This window comes from Gouania willdenowi, chromosome 6, assembly GCF_900634775.1.
Source record: "Gouania willdenowi chromosome 6, fGouWil2.1, whole genome shotgun sequence".
Taxonomy (NCBI): domain Eukaryota; kingdom Metazoa; phylum Chordata; class Actinopteri; order Blenniiformes; family Gobiesocidae; genus Gouania; species Gouania willdenowi.
Window position 1 is genome coordinate 26,095,699 of NC_041049.1, and position 17,084 is coordinate 26,112,782.

At 41.7% G+C, this 17,084-nt stretch overlaps 1 protein-coding gene across 3 annotated transcripts; it reads right to left on the bottom strand.

Moving 5' to 3' along the window:
• Positions 1 to 1,073: 1,073 nt before the first annotated feature.
• Positions 1,074 to 16,253, bottom strand: ccdc136b (coiled-coil domain containing 136b). 3 transcript variants are annotated; one of them, XM_028451640.1, is made up of 10 exons: positions 16,062 to 16,253; positions 15,261 to 15,432; positions 15,001 to 15,171; positions 14,791 to 14,865; positions 12,990 to 13,271; positions 12,832 to 12,919; positions 11,601 to 11,751; positions 11,380 to 11,493; positions 6,515 to 6,625; positions 1,074 to 4,500 (listed from the first exon to the last, which is right to left on the bottom strand). In XM_028451640.1, exons 2-9 carry the CDS (start codon positions 15,310 to 15,312, stop codon positions 6,524 to 6,526), a joined length of 1,035 nt encoding a protein of 344 aa, XP_028307441.1. In that variant the 5' UTR covers positions 15,313 to 15,432; positions 16,062 to 16,253; the 3' UTR covers positions 1,074 to 4,500; positions 6,515 to 6,523. The 3 variants fall into 3 exon arrangements, with proteins under 3 accessions (XP_028307441.1, XP_028307442.1, XP_028307443.1); XM_028451641.1 differs by lacking the exon at positions 6,515 to 6,625; XM_028451642.1 differs by lacking the exons at positions 14,791 to 14,865; positions 15,001 to 15,171; positions 15,261 to 15,432; positions 16,062 to 16,253 and having other exon boundaries at positions 12,990 to 13,817.
• Positions 16,254 to 17,084: the final 831 nt, after the last annotated feature.

A 17,084-nucleotide genomic window follows, 5' to 3' on the forward strand; every position in this document is an offset into this window, starting at 1 on the left:
ATGTAGAGTTCATACACAGCTCATAGGAGTTTGTACAGTGTTAGTCAATTCGTAGACAGTTTGTGTAGTGTTAATGCTCAGTTTGTTCAAAGTTTGCACAGTGTCGGTCAGTTCATAAAGAATTTGTACAGTTTGTAGTAAGATTTTACAGTGTTTGTCAACTTGAAAAGCTTAGACAAATATTTCTAGTTTTGTTACATGAAAATCAAAGTAGTTAACTACTTACAGACAAACAGACAAACAATATTAATGTCAGATTAAAGACATTTAGTGTTGTTTTTTAACAACAAAATTTAAACAAAGTCAGGTTTAACATCGAAGTTCAGGCTTTGGCCTGCCTCACAACTCCAGCCACACATTTTATTTACTGTGTGTGAATTACAACAACTAGGGAACAATCATCTATAAAAACAGCGACTTGAGCGACATTTTTTCGGCCGGGAAGAACTGAAAAATATAACAAATCAATACCATAATATGAGTCTGAGAGATAAGTTAGGAATCACTTTGTATATAAAAAGTACAACAGAGTCAGAGTCAGTCTTCAAATATTTCAGTTTTAGTGTAGATATGTTTGAGTGATGATATAATTTGTTTATCTGAAAATATTGATTCCCCAAAAAGTAATTATTTGTTTCAGTATCTGATATTTTCCACAGACAAAATCCAGCAGCTGTTATGAGGCAGAGTATACCCTTTAAGCAGCATCTTAACACATTAACTCATCTGTATTAAATAAAAACATCTTTTTTTACAAGAGCTTACTGATGTTAGCTCAGGTATGTAGCACGCGCTTTAAACTGACAAAAAGGGCAATAAATAAGTCCATAAATGAGCAACTTCTTTCTTTTTTTCTTTCACTTTTCATCAATTTCATCACCTTTGAAGCCAACACTGTCTTCTTCCAAATCACTGAACTCAATTTGGCAACTTAGCTTCTGTTGATTTTCTACTTTTGATTGCACTTTTTTGTTACTTTTCTCACTTACATTCATGTTATATTCTCTCCCCAATAAAAAGGGCGTTCAAGATAGTTTATATATTTTTCACTGGTTAAGTTTTTATTTTCATTCCATTTAATTGTTTATTTATTTACTTTTTTTTTTTTTTAAATTTCATTTAACCTTTATTTAACCAGTCCCATTGAGATTAAAAATCTCTTTTTCAAGAGATACCTGGCCAAGACAGACAGCAGTAAGTACACAAACCCACAAACAATTAGTTAGAATTAAAAAAAAAAAAAAAAAAAGGACAACACAACAATTAATAAGTTTAAATATAGGCAGTTTTTAGAAAAGCAAGAGCAAGATATGGAATCCTCTTCAATTCTTCGTGTACAACTAGCGATGAAATGGAAAATAGGGTGCATGGTGGCGTAGCCGTTAGCACGTCTGCCTCACAACAAGAAGGTTCTGGACACTTGGGTCCTTTATGTGTGGAGTTTGCATGTTCTCCCCGTGCTTGCATGTGTTTTATCCTGGCACTTCTGCTTCCTTCAACAATCCAAATACATGACTGATAGGTCTATTGGAGTCTCTAGATTGCCCTTAGGAGTGAATGGGAATTTGGTTGGTTGTCTGTCTTTGTGATAGTTGCCCTGCAATGGACTGGCACCCTGTCTATGGTGTACCATCACCTAGTCCCTAAAGAAAGCAGGACAAGGCACCAGCAGACCCCCACGACCCTGAAAAGGAGCAAGCGGGTCAGAAAATTGATGGATTCTTGGAGTATCTCAAAAGTAGGACAAATGAATGCCCGGCATAAGGAGGCACCCGTGGATAAGCAAGCCTTTCAAAATGTGTCCCCTTGCACAAGTAGCTTCACAAGCAGAGCCTACTTAAGAACAGCTACCTCCAATCAGTGGAGCTATAAGTCCTCACACCAAATGCATTGGCAAAAGTCAGCAAGTCTCTCAGAGGGCTTGATCCTGGAAAATGAAGAGTGGGTGAAGAGAGCCACAGCGTTTCAGAAGTGTTACAGTGCAAAGTGGAATAAGTTAGTATCAAATATCATATCCTAAGGGACATGATAAGTCAAGTAGAACATCCCACTCCTACTGCTCTTCACTGAATATAACCAAGATTTCCATTACTTTCTACTTTTTTTCGACTTTGGTCAAATGAGGGACCAGAGTACCAACGAACTGGATGAGACTACGTTCTCAGAGGCCTAGTCCTGCTTGGCAAATGTGGCTTTGACATAAATTATATTCTATAGCCAACACAGGTATGCGGGTATGCCACTATCTGTATTTTCATCAAGGGACACATCTACTTCAAACCAGAAATAGAATGGGTACTCAGTGAGTTGTAACAGAAACTCTGCAGGCTCTTTTCAAGGGTTGTTACCTGGGGCAAGCGAGGGAGACCAGCACTGATACGCATCACACCTATGATGCTCAAGCCTTTGGAGCTTCTGGTCAGGCAGAGATTGTCATGTGGGGTTCTGGAAGACTGAGAGTGCATCAGAGACTTAGCCAATACCTCTAAAGCAAAACATCTTATGGCCGTAAAACAAGGTTCTGTAAGCAAGTTGCTACAACGTACAAAGATCTGCAAATTCCTGTTCCTTGGAGCAAAAAAGACTGGCCGGAACCTGATGAAATCAACATCTGTCCAAATGGTATTTAATCAATCTTTCATATGTTATCAGCCTGTGTGAATCCTAATCACCTTCTCCACACAGAACATATATATTCAGGTGAAAGATGACGGAGAGAAAAGCAAAGGTATCACCCCGGAATCAACCCTGGAAACACCCAGCACGTAATCATATCCAGTGGGAGCTCCAGTTTCCTATACAATGGGGAAATTTTTGGTTACTCACATCTAGGTTGACGAGTAGCCCTGACCCTAATGTTGTGTTTTTTAGCTTCCTTCTGGGGCCAGCAACCAAGGTCAATGTTACTTTAGAAGTACCACAAGAGGCAGTGGAAGCTCGGTAAATGAACGGTCAGGTGATGTGTTTCGATTAGCACCAGATTGAGATGTACAAATGGATGCTGACTTATTCTGGAGCTGTGTGCTGTCACAGAGCAGGTTGCTGAGTTGCGTGTGTTACAACAGTGTTACCACATTGACATAAACCGGTAAGTACTGTATATAGCGGCACATGAAGCTGCTTGTCATGTTTATAGTTGTATGCAGAATGAGTGACTAGTAAATAAAGCTGAGTTAGCAAACAAACTTGCCTCTGATCATTCTACATTTGTGTGCACAGATGTGAAAAGTGTCGGGTTGAAACAGGTACGGACTTAAAGAGATATCGGCTTCATTGGGGTTGGACGAGTCAGGCACGGTTCGAGTCTTATTTTTTTGGCCCAATCAAAGCTCTAGCTGTGGCATGTGGCCCCCTACTTTTATGATTCCATCCAGGTAGAGTTTCTACCTAAAAGAGACTCTGGGATCAGGTTTAAGTGCAAGCTGTAGAAGGCATCTTCTCACTCTAAAGCATTTGGTGCAAGACCGCCAATTTTCTCTTTTCCCCATGCATGACAACTAATAGACATACAGTATAAGTACATCCTGTGCAATCAATTTTCATTCTGTATATCCTTGCTGTACCCTGAATGACCAAAAAGTTGTCTAAATTAAAGACTTATTTTCAATACTTTCAATTACTCTATGAAGACTAAAACAAACTTATTTTTTTATCAACTTCACATTCCCTTCATTGAACAGGTTGTCATACTCGTTAGCTGCCCTTAAAGTGGGTAATTCCACTGTAAACAGGCTAAGTGTTTTCTACCACCTACTTTGCTTCATCAAGCTGTCCTCAAAGTGAATGAAAATGGACATGTGTATGTATTTGAACCATGGATCTACGATGGGTTCTGTTCTTGGTCACTTGGTCTGCATTGATCAGTAGGAGCACTAAACAGGTGTCGGGGTCATGGACGGACAGGGCTCAAAGGCACATGAGTAGTGAATGCTGGCCCTATGGTTCTTTCTGACAGACAAGCTGCTTAAGGAGTTGACGCTGGTTCCAATAATAAGGTGTGAGAATACTCAGAGCATTCAGAATCTGCTACAGATAGCACAGCTCACCTTCACAGGTCTTGAGCATGTACACAGTGAAGCAGGTGGCCATAATGTTTTAGCTGATAAGCAGCTTCAAACAGGCTATTAGAACAGAAATTTAGATTCATGGGAGACTTTGTTATAGCACTAAAATTTAACAGCTCTGGGCATGTGTCATCAGTCTCACTTCAGAACATTACTGGAAGGTTAATCACAATATGGTCAGTATAAAACTGTTCTGTGCTATGCTTGCTCTCTGGATCTTTATGGTGGAAATCTGAGAAACCACACCTAGTGGGTCAGTGTCCACGTCTTGATAGTTGTATCTGATTGACTCTCAAACGTCTCCTGCTCTCTGACGTGTCAGTTGATGATTCGTTCCTTGACATCTTCAGGTTCTGGTCAAACTGGGAACGACGAGAACAGCGATGGCTGCCACAGCAACAGCCGCTACCGCCAAGTTCCAGCCCTCAGTGTCCGTCTGCAGAAACAAAAGCATGCAGTTAAAACAGACAGCTACAGGAAGGAGAGTGACTGCAGCAGCAGGTGTACACAAGTCTGCATTCAAAAAAAAAAAATTGATTATAGGCTATAAATAGTATTTGATTATTATCATTATTTCTTTATCATGCATGCATTTTCTGGTTGTGCTTCAGGCACATCTCTTCACAGTCAATACAGGGTCCAATGTTATATTATGTCTATGCCTGGAAGAGGGGTATGAGTGTGAATCACAACATGATACTCATCTATAGCCGAAAACCACAATAACCAAACAACTGATGAGAAGCAAGAACCTAAGCAGTCTAAACCATCATGACCAAACATTAAAGAAAATCCCAATAACTAAATCAGGCAACCTGAACCTCTGTCATCAGGGAGACAACCAATCAGCATCAGTGGAAAATTTCAGTTATATCTAAATGTCACATTTTTAGGGTTAGGGTTAGTTGTGTTAATAATTAAATCCATCTCCTGATCTCAGTCCCATTCTGTGAGACAGAAGTAAAAGCTTTCTTATGCTTTCACACATTAAAACTACGGTGGCTGGGAAGTGTCAGGTGAATGCATTTACAGAAATGAACACAAATGCAAACAGGTCACAACACGAATGCAAAAAGGTCACAACACGAATGCAAAATGGCTACAACGGAAGTGTTTCCGACGGACCGGTATTACAGTCGGACAGTCGGACGGGTATTATGATATGATCCGTCGGAAACACTTCCGTTGTAGCCATTTTGCATTCGTGTTGTGACCTTTTTGCATTTGTGTTCATTTCTTTAAATGCATTCACCTGACACTTCCCGGCCACCGGGTTTCCGCAACGGAAGTGTTTCCGACGGACCGGTATTACAGACGGACACGTTTCTGGCGAATGTTTTTAACCCACCAGAACAGTTAAGAACAAGAAGAAGACATCGAAACGCGTATGAAAGTAAGTGAAAGTTGATTAGGATACTCTTATATTTTTCATATCAGGCTATCATATCATAATACCCGTCCGACTGTCCGACTGTCATACCGGTCCGTCGGAAACACTTCCGTTGTGGCCGGTTTGCATTCATGTTGTGACCTGTTTGCATTCGTGTTGTGACCTGTTTGCATTCGTGTTGTGACCTGTTTGCATTCGTGTTGTGACCTGTTTGCATTTGTGTTCATTTCTTTAAATGCATTCACCTGACACTTCCCGGCCACCGGGTTTCCGCAACGGAAGTGTTTCCGACGGACCGGTATTACAGACGGACAAGTTTCTGGCGGATGTTTTTAAACCACCAGAACAGTTAAGAACAAGAAGAAGACATCGAAACGCGTATGAAAGTAAGTGAAAGTTGATTAGGATACTCTTATATTTTTCATATCAGGCTATCATATCATAATACCCGTCCGACTGTCCAACTGTAATACCGGTCCGTCGGAAACACTTCCGTTGTGGCCGGTTTGCATTCGTGTTGTGACCTGTTTGCATTCGTGTTGTGACCTGTTTGCATTCGTGTTGTGACCTGTTTGCATTCGTGTTGTGACCTGTTTGCATTCGTGTTGTGACCTGTTTGCATTCGTGTTCATTTCTGTAAATGCATTCACCTGACACTTCCCAGCCACCGTATAAAACCATCAGAGGTAGTCTTTACAATAGTCACAACAAATGTTTTAGACGTTAGCATGCAGAGCTAGCACTGAATAATCTGCATACAAATACAGCAGGGCTCATTTCATGGGAGAACTAGAGTGGTGGTGTTACGGTTAAAGAAACGGGCTTGTTATCGTAGGGTCACTGGTTCAAATCTAACCTGGGTCATTACTGTGGAATGCTGCTTGCGTTATACGTTGCTTTGGATAAAAGCGTCTGCTAAGTGAAGACGTAATCTTGTAAAAACTGTGACGAATCACAGCACAGAAATCAGCTCTATTTGCTCACTTTGGCAAACTCAGACTTTCATCTTTCAAACAAACTGAAGCTGCATCATCAGGAAGTGAAAAAGGTGTGGCCATACCTGGTCCACTTAGGATGCTAACTCCTCCCACCAGCACCATATCAAGGCCACTATTACAATCAATCCTATGAAGGAGGCGGAGACCACGGGGGGCTCACATGGAGGGCGGCTCTGGGAAGGATACAGAGGGAGGAGTGTTGGAGAAGAAACTCCAATCATGGGAGCTATGACAATAATAAAACAGACGATGAAATAATAAATACATTCTTCTGCAGATTTGCAACCACCAACAACCCTCCTACAATAAAAAAAAAAAATAACCACGGAAAAGGAGACACTGAAGCTCAGCGTTTTTGATGTCAGAAAAACCTTGAGGAAGGTTAACACTTCGGTAGGCCGGGATAACACCCCTGGAAAATTACTCAGGGAACGTGCTGACCAGCTGGAATCCGTGCTGACGGACATCTTTGATATCTCGCTGGAGCAAGTTGTTTTTCCATCATGTTTGAAGTCCACTACAATTATATCAGTGCCCAAAAAAATCCACCATTACATGCCTCAATGACCCCAATAATGTTGAAGTGTTTCAAGGGACCACATCGTTTCAGCACTGCCCCCTAGATTTAACCTGCTCCAGTTCGCTTACCGGCACAACCACTCTACAGAAGACGCCATTTCCTCGGCTCTTCACTTAAGCCTGTCCCATCTCGAGGAGAAGAACTCATCTATAGGAATGCTGTTTGTTGACTTCAACATTTGCAATTAGCACCCCTATGTGCAACTGGCCGCTGGATTTCCTCACTGAAAAACCAAGAGTGGTAAATCGCCTCTCCGTCTTCATTGGCTCCCCTCGGGGCTGTGCTACAGCACAGAGTCTTTTTCTAACCAAATCATAAAGAATGCATACGATACAACAGTGGTTGGCCTTATCAGGGAGAATAAAGATCTCTCCTACAGGGAGGAGGTGAAGAGGTTGGTGGACTGGTGCAGTGGAAATAATCTGATCCAAAATGTCTCTTAGGCCAAGGAGAACAGGGCTGTGGTAGTGGAATATGGCACCAAATTTCTTGGGGTGTAGTTAGCAAACAATGTGGACTGGACATTACACCCTTCATCTATAGTCAAGTGTGCCCAACAGTCTGCACTTCCTAGATCAGGTGAGCCCACCTTTCCCCTTGTGTCCTCACCATTTCTACTGAGAAAAGATGGAGAGCATTCTGAGTAGCTGCATCACCTTCTGGTTCAGCAACTCCAAGGTAGGAAGCCACTGCGGAAAGTGGTGATCGAGGACACTGCTGACACTGTCTAAACAGAGCCTGGAATATTACAAAGGACTCCACTCATTCCCTCCACAAACTATTCAACCTGTTGCCCTCTCGGAAGACGTTCTGCAGCATGAGAACCAGAACTACCCAATCTGTTTCATTCCACAGGCCAGTGATGTGCCGTCAGGGTAGACAAGGTAGACAGTGCCTACTCAAGGGTAAATTGATATTTTGATTATTTGTTTTGATTATAATATAATTATAAATTATTTATTTTTCCATTTCCAATAGCCTATAGTACCTATAAGTTTGAAAGTGTCCGCATTTTGTGCGTTTCATTGCCCAAATTACTAAACAGCGCTATTTCCTGGAACAGCTGCACAATCTCACTCTGATGTAAGGCAGAGGGAGGCCACGCCCCCTCCCAAAGGCACGTTGCTCCTCTGCCTCCGTTCTCATTGCGTGGTTTTACGTGTTTGCGCATGTGCAGTCAATTCCCCAAGATGACAACCATTTGCGTCCAAAGGCAGCTCTCTACGCTGCCTTTGGATGTTACCGCGCAATGCTAAAGGCTATACATAAGTTCACAGTACATTAGTGAATTGATATCACGTGACCACTGCTACTACGTTCTCTTGCTAGTGGGCGGGATAACGCTACAGTCAGGATGACAGCGCGAGAGATGATAGAGAAACTTTTTTTTTAAGGAAAAATGACAGCTTTTAAAAGATGGGAGACCAACACCTGAGCTACCAGAGCTTCAGCAAAGGTGAGGTCAGAAAATGTTTCATACTTTCTCCAGTGAATGGTACAAAAGGAAGGATTGGCTTTGTGGATGGTCCTCACTGAGGATGTTCTGAGTTGTTCATGAGCTGTTCATGAGATATATCTTGTTGGGACAGTATGGAGGCTATATTAAATAATTGTTTATGTTTCTTTAATGGTGTTTATGATGTTGATTTTCTTAGATGGAATACTTGTTCATGTGGATCTTGTTGGGTTTTTTCTTTCTTATTATTAATTTTATATTTTGATAAGCGCATTGAGATGACTTTGTTGGAAATTGCTTTATATAAATAAAGTTGATTTGAATTGAATTAACACTTGCCAGCAGAAACATATGAAATTGTCATTGGTGGTCTCGATTTGCAACGTGCCTACCCAACCCTAGTGGTCACAGCACGTCACTGCCACAGGCCATCAGGCTCTTAAACTTACAATGAAGGCTACAAACAACTTTTATTGAGTCAAAAAATGCCCTATTAGGTAAAGTGCAATTAGGACTATTATATTCCGCCAGAAAGATTTCCGTAAAATACTTATTTATGACGCAAACTTTCTGTATATACAGTTGTGTAAAAAAGTATTTGCCCCCTTCCTGATTTTTTCCTTTTTTGCATGTTTTCCACACTTGAATGTTTCAGATCATCAAACAAATTTAAACATTAGTCAAAGATAAAACAAGTAAACACAAAATGCAGTTTTTAAATGAAGGGTTATAATTATTGAGGAAGAAAAAAATCCAAAGCTACATGGCCCTGTGTGAAAAAGTGTTTGCCCCCAGCTCCTGTTAAAACATAACTGTGGTTGATTACCCCTGAGTTGATTTTATGTAAGCCACGCCCAGGCCTGATTACTGCACACCTGTTCTTAATCTAGAAATCACTTAAAAAGACACTCAGGAACAAATGAGAAAATTGGAGAATTGAAATCTATCAGTCTGGAAAAGGTTATAATGCAATTTCTAAAGCTTTGGGACTCCTGTGAACCACAAACTACAAATGGTGAAAACACAGAACAGAGGTGAATGTCCAAGGAGTGGAATTCCCCAAAGAACAGTGTTTATGACTCCATCATGAGAAAGAGACTGGACAAAAATGGCCTGCATGGCAGAATTCTAAGACAAAAACCACTGCTAAGCAAAAAGAACATTAAGGCATGTCACATTTTTGCCAGAAAACATCTTAATGATCCCCAAGACTTTTAAGAAAATATTCTGTGGGTCTATGTCCAAATGAATCTGTTGTAAAAGTAACACCGCATTTCAGAAAAAGAACATCATAACAACAGTAAAATATGGAGGTTATAGTGTGATGGTCTGGGGCTGTTTTGCTGCTTCAGGATCTGGAAGACTTGCTGTGATAAATTGAAGCATGAATTCCGCTGTCTATCAAAAAATCCTGAAGGAAAATGTCCGGCCATCTGTTCATGACCTCAAGCTGAAGCGAACTTGGGTTCTACAGCAGGACAATGATCCAAAACACACCAGCATGTCCACCTCTGAATGGCTGAAGAAAAACAAATTGAAGACTTTGGAGTGGCCAAGTCAAAGTCCTGACCTCAATCCTACTGGATGCTGTGGCATGACCTTAAAAAGGTGGTTTATTCTTGAAAACCCTCCAATGTGGCTGTATTACAACAATTCTGCAAAAATGAGTGGGCCAAAATTCCTCCACAGCGTCGTAAAAGACTCATTGCAAGTTATCGCAAATGCTTGATTGCAGTAGTTGCTGCTAAGGGTGGCCCAACCAGTTAATAGGTTTTGGGGCAAACACTTTTTCACACAGGGCCATGTAGCTTTGGATTTTTTTCTTCCCTATTAATAAACCCTTCATTTAAAAACTGCATTTTGTGTTTACCTGTGTTATCTTTGACTAATATTTAAATTTGTTTGATGATCTGAAACATTTAATTGTGAAAAACATGCAAAAAAAAGTCAGAAATTAGGAAGGGGGCAAATACTTTTTCACACCACTGTATATATTATTCATTTTCTTTCTTTTGTGCGCTTCTCTGGATCCTCAAGCTAAATGCAATAACATTTCTTTTATATTGCATATTGGAATATGTATGTTTTGAATGACAAATAAAAATATGTTTTCTATTCCAAAGTCCTGGACCAGGAGGTTTCTAGTCTGAATTCAAGACAAGTATACAAGGTTCAGGTCCACAAAGCCAAGATCAGATTGACCTCTGGGTCAGAATTAGGAGATGCCCTGGTCTTTCACTTGTGACCTAAGGGAAATACTAGTCCAAACCTGATTTGTTTTCCTGTGGTCTTTGCTGAAGGTTCTACAAATGTCAAATACATCCAGAACTGAAGACCAGAACCCAGGGTTCTCTGAAGTCTGAACAAAAGCAGCAATTCAGAATGCTCTAGTCTGAACCAATCCTCAGCAGCAACTCACTCTGTACCAAAACTATGCTTTTTAACAGGTGAAGATCTATCTTTACACAATTTAGCTAAGTTTGATTTAGTTGCTGGTAGAGTGTGTCGTCCATTGACCAAAGGGTTGGGGGTTGGGATCCCACTCTAGCCCAGTCATTGTTGTTGTGTCCTTGGGCAAGGCACTTTACCCACATTGCCCTAAATGAATGGGTATAAATTGTGCATGGATGTTGGTGGTCACCAGAGGGGCTGTAGGCACGAAATGGCAATCACGCTTATGTCAGTCTGCCCCAAGGCAGCTGTGGCTACATTGTAGCTTACCACCACCAGTATGACTGATGTGAGTGACTGGTGTGAATGAATAATGGTTTCTGTACGCGCTTTGAGCGCTATATAAATCCAAGCCATTATTATTAATATTATTACTCCCGTCTGTGGTTCACACATTGTGACGGCCTCGGTGGGGTTTACACTGACACCTAAGCCCTTACCTGTGTCTTGGGACCAATCTGCCTCTGCAGCTCCTGTTGAAGCTCTGCCCTCTCCTGCTGACTGCTGTCGTACAGGGTCTGTAGGTCGGACAGTTGTCTCCTAAGACCATCACACTGAAAGACAACACAGTCCATATCAACTATAGCTCACTTGATCACCACCAAAGCAGCTTAGAGAGGCCTATCTCTTTCACATCATTCAAAGCTGAAGGGCTCCTCACCATGTGCTCGACCCTTTGGATCTTCTCTTCTGCTCGTCTCAGCTTCACTTTCAGTGTACTAATCTCTTGCTCCTGCAGCTCTGCTTCGCACTCAGAAACACTGATATAAGGTTCTGTCTGTCCACTGACCGCCAGGTACAGACCGTCAGTCCTGTTCGCAGACAGAGAACACTTGAGATAAAGACTGGTGTTAGCCAGTAGTATCAGGGGCACACCATGGTTTTGTCCTAACAAACAACATTCACTTATCTATCACATGCACTGCTCCAAGAATCTACAATCATTAAAAGTTTTTCATTCATCCTTATTCAAATGAAGCTGATAGAGATGGTAACTTTTTAAATTACCACTCAAAAGTTTGTTTCGATCCCTGGAAACACTCTCTTATTGACAATGTCTTGGTTTCGGGCATTACATTGTTGTGGAGTCCCGTTGACAGATGCATAGAAGTGTTATTACTTCATTCATAGCGTGATTTCTTGTGTTTCTTTGCCAGACAAGGAGAACAGGGATTGGCCTTTATACCATTTCTCTTCTCGTTTGTTCACAGTATTTCCTGTGATATCACCTCATGCTGCTAGACATTCAATTTTGGCCAGCTTCGGATCTTTCCGTGTAAGCCCCAAAATAAACATCCGTTATTGTTTTGCGGCAACTTTAATTCCGTGAAAACACCAGAAATGTGTTTGGAAGTCACTTTGGCAGAGTTTTTGGGCACTAACAAAACAAATCATTTATTGATCTATGAGGCATGCACGATGTACTATGTCTTTATCAGATAAAAAACAATATTGTTTTCATAATCAAAATGATTATGATTCAGCAGCTTTAAGTCATAAAAATGTCAAGACTTTATCATAATGTATCTCTACTCACGGACCTGTTATGTGAACCGAAAACCCATCGTACCCATCACCAATTCCTGCTCTTATACAATCATAGGAACTCTTCCCCCAAGATAAGAAGACCTACGCCACGGGAGGAATGTGAAGATTCTAAGGACCAGACTTTAACAAAATCAACTGACGTTTAAAATGGACCTTACTTTAGAACCCTTTTATTTATGGACCTATGTGCTTCTTCTGCTCTGTGAAGCACTGTCCTTTGTATCCAATTCCTTCCAATCAGAGACAAATAGAGACTTTTGACTTGACCTTGACTTGAGGTACAGACTGTCAGTCCTGTTTACAGACAGACACCGCAGACACTGACAGCTAATTGGACTACTCACTGCTCAGGTTGCAGGTTCTCCTCCTCAGTACTGAGCTGTGATAAGTCAGGGGTCAGAGCAGTGAACTCCTGAAGGTGAGTCTCATCACCTGGACAAGTAGATACCATAACGAGGCAGTCAGTCAATCATACAGTAGTTAGTCAGTCAGACAGACTTACCTTGCTCTGCAGTCTTTTTCAAACTAAGTTCCGCCCTCAGTGATGACAGTTCCTGTTGATACTCGGCCGTAGTTTTCAGTACTTGCTGAAGCTCCACCCTCAGAGATGTCACTTCCTGCCCGGCCCTTAGACGACACAGCTCTTCCTGCAGTGAGGCCACGTCACAGGAAGCTTCCTCCACTTCCTGATTTAGAAGAAGCACTTCTTGCTGAGCCTCCTCTAGTTCTTGGTCCTTCTCACATTGCACAGTGTCCAACTGCTCCTGAACGCACCGCAGCTCACCTGACACAGGAAGGAGGTACTTTACTAGTGATTCATAGAAGTAAAGACTTTTTGTATAACTAAATTCTAATCTGGCAATATTCTTCATCCACAGATAAGCAATGTCTCATGTTACCCCCAGCCTACCTCTACCGGTTTCTTTTTTGTATGTTTGTGTTTGTTTTTTGCTTTTTTTTTGTGTGTGCGTTCTCTCTTTTGCATTCGTGCTTGTGCACTTCAGGGCCACTGTAAGATTCAATTCCTGACATAACTTTCGACCTTAGGCTTCGGACCAGCACTAAAAACTACACACGTCTCGTTTATTAACTTTCACTAATAATGGGCCTGTACAACGAATTTGGATTTCCTTGCTCTAACTTCCAAGATTTAAAAGGTGTGTCCTATACTACGACGCTGGATAACTTATTACCGGGCTAAATCACTGTGGTAACTTAGGCTGAAAGCATAACCTGGTCAGGACCACGTTATGAGGAGGATAAGATCTGAGCGAGTACAAAAGTCCCGCTTTCTGACCAATCAGTTCTCTTGGAAAATGACCTGCCCATTGATAGAAGATCCTGGTTGGTGCAGATCTAGCAGCTGCGTTTAGAAAAGAAAGATTAATGATGGATAAATGCAATCTTTTCATTTACCGATGACATCTTTTAGGAAAGGTATAGATTTACATCTGATGGACTGATCTACAGTCAGCTGTAGATAAATGATACGGACAGACTACTGACTTCTAGGCCCCACCAGCCAGTACTCAACCCAGGAATGAGACACCCTGCATGGCCCAGGGGCACCAGAGATGTCCCTGGGCCCATTGATGGGACTCTGTCTCTGAGCGGGGACCACTGACTTCCAGGCCCCACCAGTCAGCACTACCCAGGAATGAGCCGTCCTGATCATTCATTCTTTCATTTATTCGTACATATGCGCAGCTATAGTAACACTGACAGCATCAGCAGGAAGACACTCAAACAATGCTCTCTCATCCCAGTGTGTGTGTGATAAATTGAAGAGGACTATGTAACTGGAAACACGTCTGTGATGTAATAAAGTGACACTGCTGATCAGAGCGCTGTTAATTTATCATCCAATGGATTAATATTGTATAATCTCATGCTTTTACGCATTAACAGTGTCAGCAACATCCTGACCGTGTTCCTTAGTTCCTGCTTTTTCTGCAGCAACACTGTTGTCTTTGGTCTGAATTATGGATTTTAATTCTTCATATTTTAAAACAATTATTCCTCAATTGTGACATAAATTGCTCTGCGCAGTTTTTCCGTGTTTGTGGTTGGTCTGACGCTGCAATCTCCACCCCTGTCACAGGAGCGTGTATGCAGCCTGTCTGAAATCAACTCGCTTAAGTTACCAAGTTCATATCCTGCTTCGTAGTCCAGCTGATCTCTGACGGAGAATGTTTGGTTAGATGAAGCCCGCTAACAGAGATAAATCTAGGATATAGTTAACAGGCTTTGTGGTACAGGCCGGATGTGATGAACTTTAATTGATGACGTGATGCAACCAGAACCTTGAAGTTTGTGGATCTGCCTGCTGAAATTCTCTGCCTGCTCAGCAGAGGTCAGACGTTCCTCCTCCAGGAGACCTGAGAACATGAGGAGGAAACGCAGAGGTCAGATGAGGATTTACAGGTAGAGGAAAGCTCTTCTTTTCCGCTGCTGTTGATCAGAGTCAGTAGATGGGACTCCTGCAGTCTTCCTGTGACCTCTGACCTCCTCACCCTGCAGTTCCATGAAGCTCTGCTGTTGTCTCCTGGACTCCTCTCTGCTCTCCCTCAGTTCCTCCAAAAGCTGCAACAGCTGAACCTCTGCTTTCTCCTCCTCTGGAACAAACAGTGGATCCTTCCTGTCTTTAACTGTACGGAAAGGGGGGTCCAAATCCTTTAGCTCATCTGTGGAATGTCAGAGGTCAAAGGTTAGTGTCATTACACCCTTCATTATCACTGAGATCACTTATGGCTAAAGTCTGAGAATCACAGACCTGAAGAGTCCAGGACCTCCTCAATGAGGGGGGGCAACCTCAGTCCGTCCATGCTTTAGGTCTGTGTGTGTGTGTGTGTGTGTGTGTGTGTGTGTGTGTGTGTGTGTGTACAGGGAGCTGCTCAACGTCCTGGCTGGAAGTCACACTAAGGTCTGATCATTGTGCAGCAGACCTAAGATTAGAGATGGGGAGGTCACACACACACACACACACACACACACACACACACACACACACACACACACACACACACACACACACACACACACACACACACACACAGATTATAAACCTGCAGTGTAGTGACGTAGACAGAGTCAGACATAGTGATGAGTTAAATTTGAAGGTGATGTGAACGATTCTGCATCAGTGCAATAAGGGGAGGAGTGCAAACACAGGAGGAGGAGTTAAAATCATATCCACTTCAGGCAGATCAGACATCAGAGCATATTTTGGATGAAAGTCAAACACGCTGCGTTGAAAGCACAGAGGACAATCATCAAACAGGGAAAACACGTCATCATATAAAGGTCTAAGTCAGGACTGAGCGGATGGATAGACGCTGTCACTGTTCACTGCTGAGAATCTACGACCTGATTCTGAGAGAATCACGCTTAGACCATCCAAATGAGAACCTTCCTCGTGTCACTTTGTGCTGCAGTGACAGCAGTCTCCACTGTGTAAGCCTGTCAGAAACTGTGTGCTTTATTCAGTCACTCAAGAGCCACTCAGAGCTAACAACACAAACAAGGAGGCCAGCTGCTAAGTGTAAACAACAACAACAGGCTGGAATCATCACACCTTATACAAACCACAGAAGGCTTAGGGTCTCCTGGCTGGACACGGAGGGATAGAGATGATGAAGATGATGGAGGTGCTGTCTCTTTAAGGATGCTTCTCGCTCCTCTGATGGAGGCTCTGCTGTTCTCTCCTCTCACACACACGCCCTCTGCTTCGCTCGGATGACCTGATGCAGAGACAACTCACTGCAGACACTCAGCACCAGTGACGTCAGCAAACACACACGCACATACACGTACGCACGCAAGCGCACACACGCAAGACCTCATTCTGACTGTATAAATACTGCATTATGTCTCCTGCTAGCCGTTGCTAGGGAACATACATTAATCAGTGATAGACACACAAGACACATAGACTGATCAAATATCAGCCATTACATTATGACTACAGCTTAGATAAATATGGATTATTCTAATAATAAACATCTATTGTTTCTTAATAAATATTATGTTTTAAATAATAAATGTTTTTCTGATGCAATGTTTTTTTGTTTGTTTTTTTATATATATATTTGTTTATGTTACTAGTGAAAACTAATAAACAATAAATAATTATGAGACCCAGAGGCAAGCGACAATGGCCTCATGTAAAGGTTTTTTTAATGTTCCTGATTGGTGAAATAACTCAAAGTTAAATAAAAATGAAGAAGTAGCATAAAGAAAATGTGTTAAACATCCCAAGGAAGAGTAACCTTATATTATAAATGAAAACAGAGATCACATTTTTTCTTACAATCCCACATGCAGTTATGGGAAAATAAAAATAGTTTTTTTTAAAATAAGTATTTTTTCAGATTTCAAGAGACTGTCACCCAAGAACCAATGCATGTACTGTATGTGACTAATCATTAGTGATTTGAACAGTTTATGTACGAAGCTCAAAGCTGTTCGAGCCCGAAACCCAAACAAATTTTTTTCTAATTTTGAAGGGCTGGCATGTCCATCAGATAGGCAAGGCAAAGCAAGGCAAAAATATTTGTATTGTGCATTTCATACACAATGCAACTTAATGTGCTTTACA